Source organism: Pseudochaenichthys georgianus, chromosome 17 (genome assembly GCF_902827115.2).
Source record: "Pseudochaenichthys georgianus chromosome 17, fPseGeo1.2, whole genome shotgun sequence".
Classification (NCBI taxonomy): domain Eukaryota; kingdom Metazoa; phylum Chordata; class Actinopteri; order Perciformes; family Channichthyidae; genus Pseudochaenichthys; species Pseudochaenichthys georgianus.
The window spans coordinates 22,331,292-22,350,561 of NC_047519.1; the positions used below are offsets into that span (position 1 = coordinate 22,331,292).

The 19,270-nt window shown below is 41.5% G+C and overlaps 1 protein-coding gene across 1 annotated transcript; it reads right to left on the reverse strand.

Moving 5' to 3' along the window:
* Positions 1 to 1,681: 1,681 nt before the first annotated feature.
* acsl3b (acyl-CoA synthetase long chain family member 3b) lies at positions 1,682 to 14,981 on the reverse strand. The gene is made up of 15 exons (XM_034104358.2): positions 14,758 to 14,981; positions 11,867 to 12,343; positions 10,998 to 11,175; positions 10,792 to 10,901; positions 10,510 to 10,648; positions 9,344 to 9,494; positions 9,035 to 9,158; positions 7,192 to 7,263; positions 6,960 to 7,099; positions 6,166 to 6,338; positions 5,957 to 6,031; positions 5,209 to 5,400; positions 5,012 to 5,126; positions 4,713 to 4,870; positions 1,682 to 4,500 (listed from the first exon to the last, which is right to left on the reverse strand). The coding sequence occupies exons 2-15, from the start codon at positions 12,215 to 12,217 to the stop codon at positions 4,343 to 4,345; spliced, it is 2,136 nt and encodes a 711-aa protein (XP_033960249.1). The 5' UTR covers positions 12,218 to 12,343; positions 14,758 to 14,981; the 3' UTR covers positions 1,682 to 4,342.
* Positions 14,982 to 19,270: the final 4,289 nt, after the last annotated feature.

Here is a 19,270-nt window from a genome sequence, read left to right on the forward strand (position 1 = left end):
AGCCCCCTACTGTACCATAGTGTGCTTTATATTCCAGTGTCACATCTCAGTCCCTGGCCTCGCTCTATCACTCTCTCTGGTAATCATTCTCAGTTTTTTCTCGAAGTACCACCCACCTCTCCAGACCAAGATCAGCTCCTCTCATCCTTGGGTAAACTCCAATATGGCCCTTTGGCTCACACTGGAGTGTGCGTATAAAGCACAAACAGATACAAGTCTGTGCGCACTTCTGAGTCATAGGTAGATAGGAAGAGGGAGCAAGCAGGACGCAAGGGAGGGACGAGGGAGAAAGGAACATTTGGAATAAAGTGTCAGAAAGTAAAATGAAGGCTATCACATAAACACTCACATACACACACATCTAATTTATGCAATCTAAAAGATGTCCTTCACGGTTTCTTGCTGTCTGGTGCTGTTATTGTTTTGTGGTAGAGACACACACTCTCTGTGTGTGTGTGTGTGTGTGTGTGTGTGTGTGTGTGTGTGTGTGTGTGTGTGTGTGTGTGTGTGCGTCAGAGTCAGTGGGCTAATGAAGGCAGCATGATGCCTCTGACGCACTCTCCAGTCCCATAGGGTTAGATGAAGGGAATAGAGGAGGGGAGGAGTCAGAAGAATCAGTCATCTCTCTACGGTCATATAGCTGCTGTTTAATGTCAAATAAAACACAGAAACGGAACCATAAATTAGGACTTCAAGCATCTGCGTTTTCTAACATTGCTCTTACATGAAATTTGTCGTTTTCAATACGTTTGTTATCAAATACCTACATTTAATCTGTACCCATGTTGTTATTGCCTGAAAGCTCTGAAGCCGATTTGGACAGATCAGAATCATTTGTACTAATTACAGCTGAAATAATTAGTCCATTAATAACCTGTCAACTAGAGTTATTTTTGTTATATGGGTAAAGCTTCTCAGATGTGAAAACTGCTTTTTTAAATTCCTACTACGATACCAAACAGAATTACTTACGTTTTTTTTGGGAGGGCTGGACCTGGTCAGACAAACAATATTCAAATATATAAACTTGACCTTTGGGCAAATCTGACATATTTTCCCTATATTACCTCATCATCATCATCATCATCATCATCAGTTACAGTCCCTTTATCTGATCAGGGCCCAATATCTAAGATAAATTGATCATTTTTGTCCTAAGCAATGCAAATAGTGTGGTAAAATGCTGGATTATATCTTATTTAGATGGGTATGGCATCAGGATAGCAGGTGCAGTGAGCAGTTAAGCTTCTTCCTTACATTTCTTTTAAATGATTCACCAATCAGAAGCCGAGGTCGACACATTGTGAATAAAAGCAGCCGATGACTGGAAGAAGAGAAATCCTTTGTTTACTAGCGCTGAATGAAGGTTGACTCCGAGGACTGCATGTTCTGTTAGCGTCCTCGTACCACAAGTCTTTCACAGACCACACTCACTCAAACACACATGCACCGACACACTCGTCTCCGTTGCCATAGAAACTCAGGGTGATTCTAATCAAGCTGCTGATCAAACCAGCCACACGTCGTGCCTCGCTTTGTTCACACACACACACACACACACACACACACACACACACACACACACACACACACACACACACACACACACACACACACACACACACACACACACACACACACACACACACACACACACACACACACACGAGGACAGCAGCAATTACAACACAACTTTTTATTTTCATTACATCGTTTTCAAGGCCAAATTACAAATAAATAAGGAAGGAGACACTTGCAAATAGCCTGGCTCGCAGGGCCACTTAATCACACAATACAACGAGGAGACCCTCGAAAACTGGTCAGTAACAAAGATTATTAAATATAACAGGAGAATTTACGCCTGTACAATTATTGGTAGTTTGAATGGACTTGAATTTATAGATCCCTTCCCCTCTCAACCTATTTACACTGCAAGATAAACTAGAGGAGGGGTCTTCCCACGGCCCCTTTGTCTTGGCCTTGATGAAATGGATGTAGCAGGACACAGCATTGCGTGCTATCAACTAAAATGTGGGTAGTACATTCTTAAGACCCCTGAAGACAGCTCATGTGTGTCAGAAGGCAACTAGCTGCCTCTAGCCAGGCAGAGGAAAAGCAGCAAACAGCAAAGTAAGCTACTGACTTTTCACTAAAATGTCGAGAGAAAGAACTGTAATAAAAATCAGGAAGGGAGGAGCAGCTTTCCATTTCATCAAGATGGTACTGTAACTTCTGTACATGCTAAAATAACCTTAACGTTGAGCTAGTCGGATAAGAGAACTAGTTAGAGTACATGACTGTACATTTGTTAATGCTAAAATTCTTCAGTACAAGCAAAGCAAGACTTGCATTACAAGAGGGCAGCTGGGGGATAGACGTCGGCCTTACAAAGGACCGTTGACCAAAAACTATTTCATGTTCTACCCATAAATGTGAAGCAAAGAAAGAAAGACTGAAGCGAGGGTGTCACTCGTACTGATGCCATTCAGGTAATTTCACCACCAATCTGAAAACTACAGTATTACATGAGTTCAAACATGTGGCGGTTGAACCTCTTCATTTAAGTTGCAATACAGTGTCATACACAATAACCAATTTGAAGATACTATGAGGTTTGGTAAGTTTATGCTATTTACTAACCATTAAAAAAAGGAGTGTATTGATAAGGAATTTCTTCAGTTGTTTGACTGGAGCGCTTTCCTCCTCAAATATGAATTCAAGTGCTTTGGTACAGTTGCACACTTTATATTAAGCGGTTTCTACAATGCTCAATAATAAATAGTTCAGTCTGAATGAAGATGATTACATTATTTAGCACAGTACGTTCAAATGGGCTTCATCTAGACCTCCCTCTCAGTGTGTTTCTACCCCTTTAATCCTTTGCTTGTGTTCCAACATGTCTTTCAATACGAGCAACAGACCGTAACATTCATACACTACGGAGGGGCTGCTGTATGTGCGTTTTTTTCTTCCTATGTACTCTAGTTTAAATTTGTGTATAAATATTGCACATTCATTTTGTAATTCATATTCATAAGTAAAAAAAAGACAAAAGTAACAGTTACTCAACCTATGGAGAAAAAAATATATAACATGTACATTTCCGCCAAAAAGTAATTGCAAGAGTAACCCATGAAAGGCTTAATGTAACTATTTTTCTACGCTGGGCTTATTTCCCTCTTTGACATCCATACGGTGCATTGGTCATGACTGGAGGATTACGAGGCAGGGCTTCTTAATGATCAATGAACAGACAATACAGAATAACCAATTAGATACAGGCTGGGAGGTGTCCGGGGGGCGCTTAGGTGGACAAATGAAGCCGTGGGCAAAGAGCAGAGACAGAAAAAGCCCCAATGGATGCGTTTTACAATTTAGGTTTGAGCCTGCTGCAAAGGGCCCGAGACCAAAAGAGACTGAATTGCTTCTACTAGTCAAGTTAGCAAGCACGCACTACAAGCTTTGAGACACAGGCAGAAAAAAGGGGCAAAGCAGGAAAGCCAACCAAAAAAGAACCTGGAAACAAAGCCCAATAAAGTACTTTGCGTAAACAAATTGGCAATACAAAACAGGAGGATAGAGAAAAAAAGACCCTTTAGAATATAACCATACAAAATACAGTAAGAAAATAATAAAAAATGTTGATGCTCAATCTCTCATGGCTTTGCAACACCGATTCCTCATACTTAAAAAAATACTCATCAAATGGGGTTTCAAAGCTGATGAACCAAACATGAAGTGTAGTGAAGATCCCTGCATATATTCCAACCTGAATGTTACTTAAAGCCCAGGAGAGACCCCGCCATCGCTCTCATGCTACCCTATGTCCCTGCCAGGTATCTGCACTAAGTCCACTACCATACTGAACATGTAGAGCCCTCCAGAGAGCAGGGGAGGAAGAAGAGGAGTAACAGAACGAGCGCACGGACACTGATCCAGATATACATTTAGCCTGACATTTATTTCACTTCGAGTCATACGGACGTCCGACTTCATGTGCCACCTCGGTTGTCATAGAAACTCAAAGGGGAACGGTGAGTAAGTCGCACCGGCTGGTTCAGCCATCTATGAGTGACCATGAGCCTTTTGGTCTTGAGAGATAGCATAGCAAGTAAGCTGGTTTCAAGACTCGTCTCCCTCTTTTGATCGAAGCTGGTCGCAGGGAAGCCGAGGAGGAGATGCATGAGATGCTTTAGTGTGTGTGTGTGTGTGTGTGTGTGTCAGTGTGTGTGTATTACCTGTATCTAAAGTATAACTGCTCTCCCAATATTCCTTGTAGTGGCTTCTGAGCATGTGTATGTGTACAAGTATATATGTGGATGGGTTGTTTAAAGCATTGTTTTTATTTTCCTCCGTACATTCTCTCAATGTCTTCCTCGTAATGTGATTTCAGCTCCTTGCGTTTCAGTTTGAATGCGTCGGTGACCAACCCAGTCTCCGGGGTCCAGGGCTCAGAACTCAGACGGATCTTCTTGGGGATCTCGAACCGCTCCATTTTCGCTGGTTTGTGGAGAGAGAAGAATCACAAGTCAGTTTGTTACAGTGTAACACTACTGCAAGTCTGTCACAAGCCAGGCATCATCGCACCCAATGTGAACTGTGAAGTTATGATGGAGAGTAACACATCTTTAGTATTGTTGAGAAGGCTTTAATGAGGGCATTTACAGAATGAATATAAGCGAGGAAGACGATTAAAGGCCTTTTGCCCCTACCTGAGAGGGCAGCTTCAGTAATGATGCGAAGAACTTCTTTCTCCATCTGGGAATTGTTGCACATCTCCTCCCATGTGCCTCTAACCTGCACCTGCTCCGCCAGGGCCATTAGCTGCTTGTGGTTAGGCACCACGAAGCTGATCACATACGACTGGTCACTGAAAAAAGGTACAAAAGAGTCCAAAATGTAGTTTTACCACCATTTGGGAGAGGGGAAATATTTTTAAAAAGAGCTGAAATGTTAGTGTCTTTTGTGAGTAGTCTTATATCTGAAAGAAACAGTGTGTGCAGGATTTTACCTGTTGGCATAGGCACAGATGTTGTCTATGAGTGAGCAGTTCTTCAAAACAGCCTCCACCTTTCCAAGAGAGACGTACTCGCCTGCCTGTAACTTCACCAGGTCCTTCTTACGGTCTGTTGGAAGACAACCAGGTCACAGTCCTGATCGAACAGATACAAGATGTGCCACACATGCTCTAGTTTGCGGATTTTTTACCAATGATCTTCAGGCATCCGTCAGTGTGAACCTCTCCAATGTCTCCTGTACAGAACCATCTCTGGCCATTCTCATCCACATAAAAGTCCTCACAGTTCTTAGTTTCATTTTTGTAGTATCCCATCGTTACGTTGGGGCCGCCAATCAAAATCTCCCCCCGTGGGTTGGGCTTATCTGTGCTGTAGTATCCACCTAGAGGAGCAAAGGCGTGATTAGAATACCAGTACTTTTTATTGCTTTTCTCACTTTAGTTTTTCTCATATAAAAACAATACAACAACAGCTGTGCACGTACATAACAACCCAAACAAAATAAACAATGCAAAACAGCTATAGATACAAATACAGAGATAATATAAAATAAAAATGCAGTTGGGAGTCACATTCTCATTTGTCAGAACAGTTCCTCTAACTCAATCAGTCAGTATTCCTTGTCGCTGGTTTGAATCTTAAACATTGACCATTTCTCTTCATATTGTGTTTCTTGCATTCTCAGTCGATATGTCATTTTTTCCATTATATGAATTCCCTCCACGATCTCCATCCACTGTTCCACAGTAGGAGGCTCCACCTTGCACCATTTCCTAGTTATGGCTTTCTTGCCAGCTATCAACAGTATTTTTTAAATATATCTATCTATGTAGTGAACATTTTCCTCTGTAAAATGGCCCAGATAGAGTATCATGTAGTCCATAGGAACCTCATATGTATTGCTTTCTTTAAAGTTGGGTTATTGGAATCGGACTCACCCTCCTCCCAGTCTTTCAGTTTCATCTCTGAACAAACCAATGGAGCACCAACTCGTCCTGTGCTGTAGTCCCACACTGAAAAAAAAACACCAGCAAAGACTTATGGTAAAAATATAATGTCTACAAATTAAGATGTTTTATATTTTTCATTTGCTCTTCTCTTAATTTCCCAAAGGTGGCAGAAAAACATAAAATGCAGTCTCTCTTACTCTCGCTGATGGTGCCGGCTCCACAGGTCTCCGTCAGGCCGTAGCCCTGGCCCACCGGGCAGCACAGGCAGATGTTCATGAAGCGCTGTGTGGCAGCAGAGAGGGGGGCGCCGCCTGAGAGCAGGACCCGGGTGTTCCCTCCCAAGAGCGCACGCACCCGTTTGAACACCAGACTGAAGGAGAGCAGGCGGACAAATTGAATACAAAAAGAGACAAATGAGAGACTGATGAGGCCAATTAGATTATTGTATACTACTACGTATATTCCAAAATTGACTTAAACCAGGGGTGTCAAACTCAAGGCCCGTAACCCCATTTGATGTGGCCTGCAAGAGTTTGCAAAGAATATAATATACAATACAATTGGTGTAATTGTTGAATATTTGCTTTCAATTATTTCCCCTAGACTTCTGCTTTCAGACGTAGGTATTTAGGAAGTTATTACCAGAACTGATAATAATCCAATGCAGAGCCAATAATGTAATACATTATTTAATATATATTACATATTTATATATGTATATTTATATCGTCTTAAAGTTACAACCGGCTCTTTGAGTGCAACCATAATGCTAATGTGGCCCACAATGAAATTAAGTTCGACACCCCTGACTTAAACGAAATAATGTCCTCTGCTAACACAATGTCAGAATCCATTTTATGCAACGATTTACCTCGTTCCCTAACCTACTTTTATGACTAAGGATTTGATTAACCATGTTACTGAGGTTAATGTTTGCTCTTGTTTTACAGGTGTCTCTCTCTCTCAGAACAGGAATGAAATGTTTATTTACCTGTCGCAGAGTGGCGTGTTGTAACCCTTGGAGATCTGCTCCATCTTGTAGTTGTAAGCCAGCGCAAACAGTGTCCTCTGCAGTTTGCTCATCTCCTCCACTTTAGTCATCACATTCTTGTAGATGCGATCCATGATTTCCTACGCACATTAGGCAGGAAAACGCTTTAAACACTTATTACAAGCCATATTACTACTAACAATTGATTTTTGGATTGATAAAAACATCTTACTGGTACAGCAGCCATGAGAGTAGGTTTCAGCACACTGGTGTCCCCTTTACTGCCCTTCTTTATCTTGGTAGACTGTAAACAAAACAATTGATCAACTGTCAGTAAGGGAGGTAGATACACTTTAAAATCATGACCAGAGGCAACTGAATGGATTTTTGCCAGAGTAAAAAACTGGATAAAAGTCAGGTAAGATCGTTAAGGACATTATCAAACACCAAATGTTGTGCAAGGATTCAGGGATATATCGTTAAAGGAATGGTCCACTCATTAGATAATTAATCAAAACTTCAGTATTTAGTGAAACGTTATGTTTAAACCATACCCTGAAGAAATCAGCGATATTCCCCGGTAAATAATGATTTTATAGCTCTTTTTTATCAAGACCTGTATATTCCGTCTGGCCGCCGCCATGTTTGCCATTTTCAGTAGTCACGTGATGGTCGTGACGTCATCCATGCGTTCACTTTGTCAACACACGGAAACATGGTGGGGTATTTCAGTTCGGACTCGTCAGCAGAGGAACACGTTTTGACCAATGTGAAGAGATTGGATGGGGGAATTCAGCCATACATATCAGTATGACAATACGACACCCTCTGTCCTAAGACCCTCACATCGTACAAGGAAAAACTTCCGAAGAAAACCCACAGTTTAAAGGGAACATGGAGAAACCTCAGGGAGAGCAACAGAGGAGGGATCCCTCTCCCAGGACGGACAGACGTGCAATAGATGCCGTGTGTAAATTGAAAAGATAATACATTTGCAACATAGGTAGTCCAAATGTTTGGAAATGCATGTGTGTATAATGGGAAGATGATATAAGATACTATATGTATGCATGTAGTACCACCCTTGCTAGCGATTCCCTCTCTAGTTTAGCATACTCAGCTTCGTTGTCCCTGGCCATAGAATCACGATTTTATGGGGCCGGAAAAACTGGGGGGAAATACACACTAGCCGGTACTACGCTATATGGAAAGGCCACCAAAAACGGTCCTGGCCTGGACGTTAAAACGGGGCTAGCCGCTGCAATGGAAATGCGCTATAACATACCTTATTCTTACTCCGAGCACTACTTCTGCTCCTCCGTCGCTTCACACTTGCAGAGGGCGATTTCTCTACTGGCCGAACTGGTGTCCTGGTCGGTGATGACACCAGAAAGACCGATGGTACTGCATCTCCATTGAGTAATGGTTGTTCTTTAAATCCCATGTTATGTTTGATCATACTCTCAGAGTAGTCGTCTGGAAATGTGAAATGTTCGCTGCATACATGAGCCTGTAAATCTCTCGGTTCAGGCCGGCCACATTTCGCTAGCCACTGCCTCCGAATGTACTTCTTATGCTTACCTTTTGGCAACAGATGGAACCGAGCATTCCGTGGATTGTTCCTATCCGAATTATGGCAATATTTCGCGATACAGTGAGGCATATTTGAATAGAGAAACTACAGTAAATAACATGGAGATCAACGTGTCTTCGAAAACCAAACGCATGGATTACGTCACGTCCGGGAAATGGCGGCGCCCACAGTGTTGATGTTATTTCGGTATATAATCAGTTTAAAATCACTGATAATGTCATCGGATTAAAAAAAAAAAAAGAGAGACTGGCAGAGACTGGTCTGTTTTATCGGATGATAATTTTTAAAAAATGAGTGTCATGAGCATACCATTCCTTTAAGGAAGATACAACAGTTTAAGGAGGATGAAGTAAAAACATGAACGATCATTTCCAAGGGCATCAGCAAAGGAAACGGTGCATTTCGTAATATATGAACGCGGAATGCAACTAATACATTCTGCCCACAAGGTGCATGTGTGTGTGTGTGTGTGTACACTAACCTGGTCAGCTAGAGTCTGGGGGGAGGAGTAGCCGATGCTACAGCCGTGAGAGATGCACACGAGTTCTGCACTGAGCTCTAAAACATGCGCCAACGGCAGGTAGCCAATATAGGTGTCTGATTCACTGCCGGCACAGAAATAACAGCAGGTTAATTTCAACAACAAAAGATAGGTGGTGGTATTTGAGTATGACAGGATAGATGTGATCGTGTTTCAGAATCAGTAAAGAAAGAAGGGGAAGATTGGGAGTTGGGAGAGTTACATAACATAGGACAAAGAGGACAGGAAGTGATTCTGATATGGACATACTTGAGGTTAGGGATTCGCTCGGCCATGCCAGTAATGCCAGCAATGATGTTGCCATGGGAGACCATGACACCCTTGGGGATGCCTGTGGAGCCGCTGGTGTACATGATGACCGCGATGTCTGAGGACTCTGGCTGACTGCGGTTTACTGCGACTGCACAGACAGAGGAGCAGAGGGAGATGGTTAGAGAGAACATGGATCACACATCAATGTAAACATTATTAGTTTAAGAAATGTCTGCTCACTTAAAGGTGGGGTAGGTAAGTTTGAGAAACCGGCTCGAGAAACACTTTTTGATATATTCCATGGAATGCTCTTAACATCCAGATAGCAATGAATATCTTAAGTGCTTTGACAAAAAATCCATAAAAAAACGTCATCTGTGGAAGCCGTAATACTGTAAAAAGTACAGTATTACTGTCTGTTAGTCTTCCATCTCGTGCACGCACAAATGTATCTCGTGCCCTCATTGGGCGTGCCGTCATTGGGCGTGCATTGCGCGTTCAAGTGTGTTGGAGGAGGTGCTCTGTAAGGAAGTCTGAAGGAAGGGGCGGATTCTTTTCGGCTGTGTACTTTCAAATTTTAGTGCACTCGAGCCGGTTTCTGAAACTTACCTACCCCACCTTTAAGTAAAGAACAAATGGTACAGTGCAAAAACCATTCAAACACAAAGGTGTCTATATTTCTTTCAACCAAAGCTGAACTAAAATGATTTACAATGAGAGAAAATGATAAATGCAGCTAATCCTCACACTGAGTTTTGGAAATAGTTCTTGTTTTCTAAATTTGACAAATATCTTTCAAAAGTTGGTATTTCACACATTTATTGTTTGTTTCTATTTTAATCATCCACGATTTTAAAACAATATACGTTGGTTTTCTTTACAAATACTGCAAGAGGAAATTGTAAAAAAGGTCTCAAGTGATTTTTGTAGCACAAAGTAATTCCTGTTTTCCCTCATTTTCCCTAAAAGGTCAACCAATGATATTGTGGCAATGGGGGTTTGGCAAATTGTAATTGAACCTCTAGCTGACTGTCATGCACTGCACGTCACTCCAATTACACATGAGGGTGTCCGCTTTGAATTAATCATCCATTAGTTGCGCTTCCATTAATTTCCCCGGACAAAATTGAAAACCTTTTTAATCACAAAACACGAATACTCACTATTTTCAGGCTTGGACCCTATCTCCTTCACAGCGTCCATACTGTAGACTGTGATTCCTCTGGGGATGTTTGGCCAGCTTGTGGGTTTACTGTCAACTACAATGATATACTGCAGCCTCGGCACATCACACACTATGGCCTGGGACCGAGAAGTTGGATGTAGGAGGGAGGGATGGAGAAGAGAGGACATTTTAATTATGCAAATGGCCCAGAGCTTCTTATCAAGTTTTACACAATAAACAGCCATTAATTAAGTGAATTAAGTGAAAAACATAGCCTTACCTTGAGACGGCTCTGAAGCAGGTCTTTGCTTGTGATGATGTGCGTGATCTCTGTCTCGTTTAGGCCGTGGGCGATGGCCATGGGTCCGAGAGTGGAATACAGTGTCACAACTGTCAAAATCAAATCCAGTTAAATTGGTCATTAGTTTCTTACTGTAGGCTCAAGACGGTCTGAATACACATTATGTTTGTCTTTCTGTCACTCACGTTGGAAATTGTACATAAAGCAGGCTTGTGCTACCAACATCCACTCTGCTCTGGTCTCGCAGAAGATGGCGATTTTACACTGCGGCTTCAGGCCGAGTGCTGCCAGACCGCTGCCAAAACACTTCGCTGCCTCGTAGGCTTCCTCGTACGACAGCCAGTTATAGTTCCCAAGAATTACCTGCACACAACATGCAATTGTAAAATGTATTATTAAAGATTATTTCCACACACTACACCAAGATACATGAAAACTGTCCTATGTACATACATTCTACAGGACTACACATCTTCAGAGCATCTGTTAGTGGGTCAAATATGAAATAGGACAAAAACAATTCTTAAATGATTTTAAGGACATTTCACTGAAAGTGTCCACAATGATGTAATTAATGTGAGAACTGTATAACTGTATCGCTATCCCTTATCCTTCATGTGCGGTCAGTTAGCGCCATCTGCAGGGCTTTTGTAGCCATGCAGATGTTAAAGAGGAGGCTCTCTGCTTCCACCCACATTCCTCACACTGTGCAGTGTCTGTCACACACACACACACACACACACACACACACACACACACACACACACACACACACACACACACACACACACACACACACACACACACACACACACACACACACACACACACACACACACACACACACACACACACACACACACACACACACACACAGTTATTACCTATCGTGCAAATCATCATATATGTTTAATGTTCACACACTTCTAATTGTACATATGATAAGCGTTGCCACCCACTGACATGACTATCTTTCCTCCTGACAACAGACCAATCATTCAAAAGAATACTGAAGGTGATAGAATTGTTTTATGAAATAATGTGTGTGTCTCACCTTTTTGAAGACCTTGCCGTTCGGCTGGATCTCATCCTCTTCACTGAGCACCTCCCTGGTGCCTAGACAGTCTCTCTGTGGAAACCGACTGGCAGCGTATTTAAACATTTTGTCCAGGGTGTCAACATTGGGGTGCATCCATGCCACCAGCTTGTCTTGACTGTTGGTGGCCCTGTAAGGCCCTAATGGCAGTCCACTAACTGAGCGTGCCTTGATCCGGTTTGCCCGCTCCAGGTTGTTGCTAGCTCCAGAGAGGAAGTACCAGGGTATGAAGGTGATGACCGAGTAGACCCACACCACAGAACGGAAGACTTGCAGCAGCAGCGGGTTCATATCCTCCTTCAACTTCATCTTTGAGGATGAAGTTAAATCAAACTAAACAAGCGACGCCACACTCTTCTCAGCACTTGAAGTATTTTGACTTGATTGCAGGCTCAAGATTGCAGGCAGTCGTTCTTTTGTGCAGTAAGTCCAACCCTGCAGCACAGAAACACAACATGAAATGATAGAAGTATAGTCTGGAATACAACATTTAAAAGCACATTTGGATATTTGAGCAGCTGGAAAAGTGTGCACCTGCGTCCCAGTAAATAAATCCTTGCTGCCTATTCTTAGGCCGGCTCTCCGTTACTATCTATTTCACCAAATCTACTGGTAAGCAAGATGCTTTAGCAATCATCATCAGCAATAATAATTGTGCTAAAATGGAAAGTTAATAAACAGTCAAATGAATGGTCTCTCCTGGGACATGTGCAGCGTTTTAATTTCATTACAGAAACAAACATTGCCTCCCCACTAGTTTGCAACTCATACCAACTCAAGATATAATATTACATTCAGCAGTACAGCATATATGTCATACTTGTGACTGCTCTCATTTGTTTGGCTATACCACAATCAACTTTGGCTCTACTGGGACACTGCCCCTGCACGTCTGATCCTGAGCATGCTAGAGGTAGCAGCAGTGACTCAGTCCTATGATTGAGAAGTCAAGAGTTCACGAAGGAGGTGAGCATAACCTGAGCAGCCAATATAACAGGACTGAGAAGAATCTAACACTGACTGATGAGAGGGGCTGCTCAAACACAAGCTAAAGGAAACAACTGAGGAATGACTGTCATTCTACATGTTTAGCAGCACAAGAACATTTAGGGACGCTGCTGTCTAGATAACAAATAGTTATCCTTTAAACGTGGCTCACTTCTCGTAACAAATGAGACGTGTGCAGGGATTTAACTACAGTTAGAATGCGAGTCCTGTCACCTGCACTGCACCAGTAAGGACTGTGAGACCAGGTCAGGATCATATTACACTGCAGGGTACAATCTGTTCCTACACAACAATAGGTCATTCTCTGTACAGAGTTCGTTATAAATGCAAAGCAGCATATTTATGTGTAAGTGTGTGCACACGCATGCTACTTTCTCATGAGTTCTACACTCAGAGACAAAACAATCATTTCAAAGTGAGTATATTGGCACATCTATTAGCAACGCGTGTATACATATAATGCTGCTAGGTGAAGGAAACAACATTCTGTTTCTGTGTATCTAGTGCAGGGTTTTAAAGGAGGCAAACAGCAACGGCCTCCCTATACTATAGTATAATTCTAAATACACATTGTATACATCGTGTCACAGGTGAACATGTCTCACCTGTTTTGCAGGGAGACACATACCTCAACCAACTGACACTTTAATTTCATTGTATATCAGGAAGGTGAAAGCTCCCTTTGTTTCTTGTAACACTGGTTCATTCATAGTGTGCTTTACTTTGATTTAGGTCGACACACCTGCTCCTACTTACTTTTCCAACAAGAGTGTGGCACATGATCAGATCGTCTAATTTAATGAGGATAGAAATTATTTAACATGGTCCACAGTTATGATTACAGAGCAGATATTCTGCTTCACATTCACAACTTTCATAATACAAATATCATCAGGACTGTAATGCCAGGCCATCTTTCCATCTTACTTTGTCATGCCACAAAGCCAAAGGCCTACAATCAGGTTCTGATCAAAGCAGACTTAAATAAAAAAACACGTGACCAATGCTTAAAGGTTTGGTATGTAAAGTACTCCTATCAACATGCTTGACACTAGAGATTTACACCACAGATGTCAGCAGACTTGCAGCTTAACTACAATATCAATAATGATTTTATAGAGGTTTAATCTGATAATGAAGATATTTTATCGAGAGTTCTAGTATCAAAACAACGTGATGAGGTTAAATGATAAACCTTTCCCCTTTATGATTTACATCTGGCAATCGTTACATGCCTTTTTCTCCATCTTATCAATGAATTAGATATTGCGTCACATTTTAATTGTCAACAGGCTGTATATTATGTTTTAGCTTAACTATGATTAACGTAGTTTATATGTATGTATCTATTATTATCAATAGTGTTTTGATTCTTGTGTCGATATCATGAATATTCGCCATCACCGTTAGATAAGATAATAACACATGCTATGATAACCTGTACATCATTATAGATATGATGTGTGATGTTATCAAAGCATAACCTGGCACGGTGGTTGTTTTCATTCTAATCTAATCTAATCAACAAGACATTTGTATTACTCCGCAGTGTGCGTCTCTGAAGCTACAAGGCTAACGACGCAGCATCAAGCTTAGCAGCTAGCGTGTAGCTCAAAGACGAGCTAGTATTTAGCATTTCGGCTAACTACTGCAGTTGTTGTTAGCCCGCTGCTTATATAGTTTGTTAGTTTGTTTATCAAAACTCAGTTGAGAATCAAACGGGAGCACACACATCGTATTGTACACAATTACATGGCACATTATAGGCGATGTGTTGAGCAAACCGGTTCTAACCATCAGTCTCATCAACATCTGCAGTTCACACAGCCATACATTCTCACCTCTTTTCCAGCCGCTACGCCTGAGTCGCTGCAGGGTTTAATCAAGTCTCTTTATCGTTGTAACCAAAGCTCTGACATCATATTGGCATAATCTATAAACAATATGTGTTTGGGTATGAATCACATCTACTACTCTGTTATTAAACGATTGAAAAATGTAGTGAAATTATAAATTTGAGCATCACCGGGCCAGTGCTGCCAGCCCGGAAGCTTCTGAGTGACGTCAGGACATTTCTCCACAGCGATTGGAGCACTGGAGGTGGCGCGTGTTTGGGGTAGCGGGACGTCAGTGAGGTTACTAGCGGTCACAACTGTGGGCAGCGTCAGTCGTCGGCACACTGTGACCCGGGATACACCCGGTCCCAACGGGTCAATTCGACCTGTCACCGTGAACAGGTTTGACTTTTCTCCAGTGTTAATGCACCCTGAATCCCAAAGATCGAGAAAAACCTAAAGGTGTGTGGTGTACACCAGACATAGAAAGGCGCACATGGTAGGGAATTGAAACTGAATGGTGGGCTTTACAGGAACGTATATTTCAGCTAAAGATTGTGCGAACAGTCACCAGCGTATTCTCCTACTTACCTCTCATGTATGAAACATGGATTTAATTTTTTTAGTTTTTGCAAAATCAAACAAGCGAAACTCCTTTTTCTTCTGTTTGTGCGGGCTAGTAGCCCCACCATGACTCCTCGTGACTATGGCCTGTTGACTTAAAGTGGACCTCCTGTACTATAACCACCACCATGCAAAGATTCCATAAAATGGCATATGTAGCCTACAAATGAAAATAAAGGGGGGCCCAGTGGTTTGCTTCCTTTCTAAAACAAACTAAATAGTCAATACGCAACACTCTGGTAGTAGTGTTTTCTAAACGTTTCCATAACGTTGCTATCCTAACACAGGCCTACTGCAGGATTTAAATTAAAAACATAAAAGAATAAACTAAAGTTAAGTGTTAACTTTTATATAGTTATCATATCCATGTAGCCTATTCAACACATAAGAATAACACTGCAGGACAACTGATAAACTGTACAATAACCCGTATACAAAATCGTAGCCTATTTACAAAGGGAGTTTGTGTAAAATTAGCAATTGGATGGATTTTAAGATCCCTTAGTTAAACCCTTTGGTAAAGATGTAAGTGAACCGTCCTCTAACTGCTGACAGTCTGATAAACTGAGGAAGAAGATTGGAGTGAATATGACTGTCTGACACCCATAAAACTGACTTCATGATCGTGGTCACAGTGAGCAACATTAGCAGACACTGACAGTGGGTTTCAATGAGGGCGGAGTTAAATGTATAACCCCGGCCTCGTTAAAGTGACACCCCCTTTATTTCTCACTTCAGTCAGAAGGTACTTGGCCCCGTTGGGAACCACTGGTTTAAAGAATAAAGCAAGCTCCAACCTTATGCAACCAACAGATGTGACAATGATGTGATGATATTTGTATTCTACTATAGGAGGTCCAAGTGTATCCAAGACATTCAGTCAGATATAGGCCTTCTCTTGGAAATCTTTGTTATTCCAGTTTCTCACTCAAAGGCAACACCACATTAATGGTAGCTGTATGCATAATTCATAATTTATTCACTACATGCAGTATGTTGCCATTGCAAAATAATGTTGTTCATTTTCATAATTTTTACCCGGAATACCTAACTGAGATTGACAGCGTTGGACATTTTTCACCTTAATAAACATTATAAAAACAGTTGTGGTCCTTAACAAGACTTATTGATAAGAGGTGCTTGCAATACTGTGAGTTGTTTGTGAAGTATTTGAACATTCTGAGTAACAATGCGGTAACAGTTTCCTTTCCTCCTAGCTGTCTCTGTCACTTCTATTTTTGGCTCCTGGCTCGTTGTACTTCTCCCTCAGCTTGTCTCATTTGACCTTGTTTCTTTATCAGTCTAGTTCTGTCCTCTCATCTGTACAAATCAGAAGAAGGATGACAAAGAAGAAGAGAGATCCAGAAGAGGGAAATGGAAGTAGAGTAAATGGAGAAGGGGCTATAATTGAGGAACCTGGGGGTGGATAATCATTGAACCATTTGAACTTCTGCCCATAAAGCTATGCAGATTACAGTTAACCCCCTAAACAAAACATAAAACACATAGTCTGATTGTTTTTCTCTACTGCGATCATCTGACAGGCACCATCCCTGATAGAGCCATCTGCAACACAGTGTGGATTAGTCATACTGTTACTGTTGAAAATCAATATATTCTGGTCCCATGACAGTACTGGTGGCTATTTAAAAAATATATTTTGGGTCACTGTACTGGCAACTGTTGTTCTTTCACCATTTTGATACGTTTGTATGTAGTATGTAATAACTCTGCTGTGTAACGAATAGATGATTCCAGGAGGAGGTTATTTAAAAAAACAACAGTCAAATAAAATTGACTATTTTCCTCGACTGCAATCTCACATGTTTACACTAGAGGGAGTTGGTGCCCTTTTTATTCATTTTTTCACTGCATTTTTTAATAATCTGATTTGTTTCACGTTGACAGAGAGAAGATCCAAGAGTTCAAGACAGAGGAGAGTCTTCTTTAACATCTGAAGAGCCACATAATGGAAGTGAAATAGCTAGGTAAGCCATGTTTGACACATTGACCCTAAACCTTGATCCCTTCTCACTGGTCTCTGGTGTGTTTGCATGCTTGTTAGGCATATGTCTGTGCAGTCATAATCTGACAAAAACATGCACTCAAAACGCAAGTTCATGCCTTTTTCTCTTCATAAACCCACGCCATTCACTCAACATGTGATCACATGACGAGATAGAGTGCGTACAGAGTGGTGATAATCGCTCTCCTCAGGCTATGTCTGAGGTCATCTTGATGGGACACAAACCATCAGAGGGCAGATGTCATGAGCAAAAGGAACACTTTCATCTCCTCTGTGAAATCTGTGTGTCCAATCTGATAACGACACACTTTGCTCACACTTGAAGGGAAGACACAGGAAGTCCTGGAACTGTCTGTCTCTGTGTGACCCTGTTTTTTCTTGACAGCATGCACAGTGGCTAATGGCTGTTCCCTTAGTGTCATGTGACTTGTTAGAGTATTCACTTAATGATAAGCTTCTTTTAAGTTCTTGCTGCTCTCAACAAGACTTCCATGCACAGTAAAGACCAACATTATAAGACTTAAAGGTCCCCTATTATACAGTTTTTCATCAATATAAAAGTTCTAATTTATATACAAAACATGTCTCTGAAGTGTTTGGCTCAAAATACCAAACAGATCATGCATTGTAGCATCCCATCAACCCCTCTGTTTCAGCCCTGTTTCAAAAGTGCTGATTCTGTGTCTTTTACTTTAGATGAAAATAAGGAGCCATTCCCCACGCCCCTCTGAGAGATATTTGGTTAAAAAGAACACAAAGGTGCTCTAGGAGGAGATTCAGGTGATAAGGTGGGGGGTTACCTTGGTTGGTTATTGGCTAATGGTTACTCAAGCCAAAACATCGTTATGACATCATAAAGTGGCCAAAATCTGATCAGCTCATTTTCAGACAGGTTTTTATAGAAATGGATCAGGACAAAAAGTGAGCGAATCTTTTTTCCTGAAACTTTCAGAATCTCTTTACACAGAGGGGACACGTGTTTCTGTATAAAAGACATGACAAAGTGGATTTTGCATAATAGGTGACCTTTAATTAAAATAGTAATGTTGTTACAAGAGGTGTATCACTGTTATATTCCAATCTTTTCAAAGTAAAACAACGAAAAAAACAATACGTTTTGACCCCCTGGCTGATTATGAAGCCCCTTGGCGTCCAGTTGGATTTATAGGGAAAAGGAGAGGGGGGGTCTGTGTGAGGATTAGAGAACAAAAGGTTCCTTCTCTGTCATCAAAGAGGATCTGCTCAAAACTCATCCCCTGCTCTGTGGCGACAGCTTCTTATTTTGGGGAGAGGGAGTGACGGCTGGAGGGAGGTTTGGCTAAAGCGGGAGAGTTTGATGGCAGGGGATGCAGATTTCAAAGTAATCTTTAACTTTAAGCCCTGCAGTCCCTGTGAAATGAAGCCCTCTGCTCCAGACTCAGTGTTGCCTATGGCTCCCAGTGGAAACCTGCCACCCCTCCTTTTTTCTCAAGCTTTTGTCACGGTGGCATTTAAGTGGCATTACTCACCGACTGGATGACCAAGTGAAGGAGTCCCTTTGAGAGATCTGAAAGAGATGGATTTTTACTCCCGAGACCAGTGTCGCCTCTTAAAACAACACTAAGTGGAGATAAATACCTACTGTGTTTTTGTGATACAGCTAAACTAAATGGAGACATCTTGTTAAATCATAACCAATCTTATAATAACACAAACCAAGCAAATTGACAGCAGGATAAACACTATTATACTTTTTTCTTATATAGGAAATAATGGGTGATAAGAGCATGTGTTTTAGTCCTATTATTATAAAAGAGATCGACAGAAAATAAAGTAGCAATTGTTTTCATCCCACACTTGCCTGTAACCCAAAACCTTTGAGAGTGATCT

What these genes read in the sequence shown, in the direction of transcription:
- acsl3b (XM_034104358.2), bottom strand. Translation starts at nt 12,217, where the DNA reads ATGAAGTTGAAGGAGGATATGAACCCGCTGCTGCTGCAAGTCTTCCGT. An exon ending in ACGGCAAGGTCTTCAAAAAG is followed by an intron (nt 11,176 to 11,866) that starts GTGAGACACACA and finishes TGTTGTGTGCAG; the next exon opens with GTAATTCTTGGGAACTATAA. An exon ending in CTTTATGTACAATTTCCAAC is followed by an intron (nt 10,902 to 10,997) that starts GTGAGTGACAGA and finishes TGATTTTGACAG; the next exon opens with TTGTGACACTGTATTCCACT.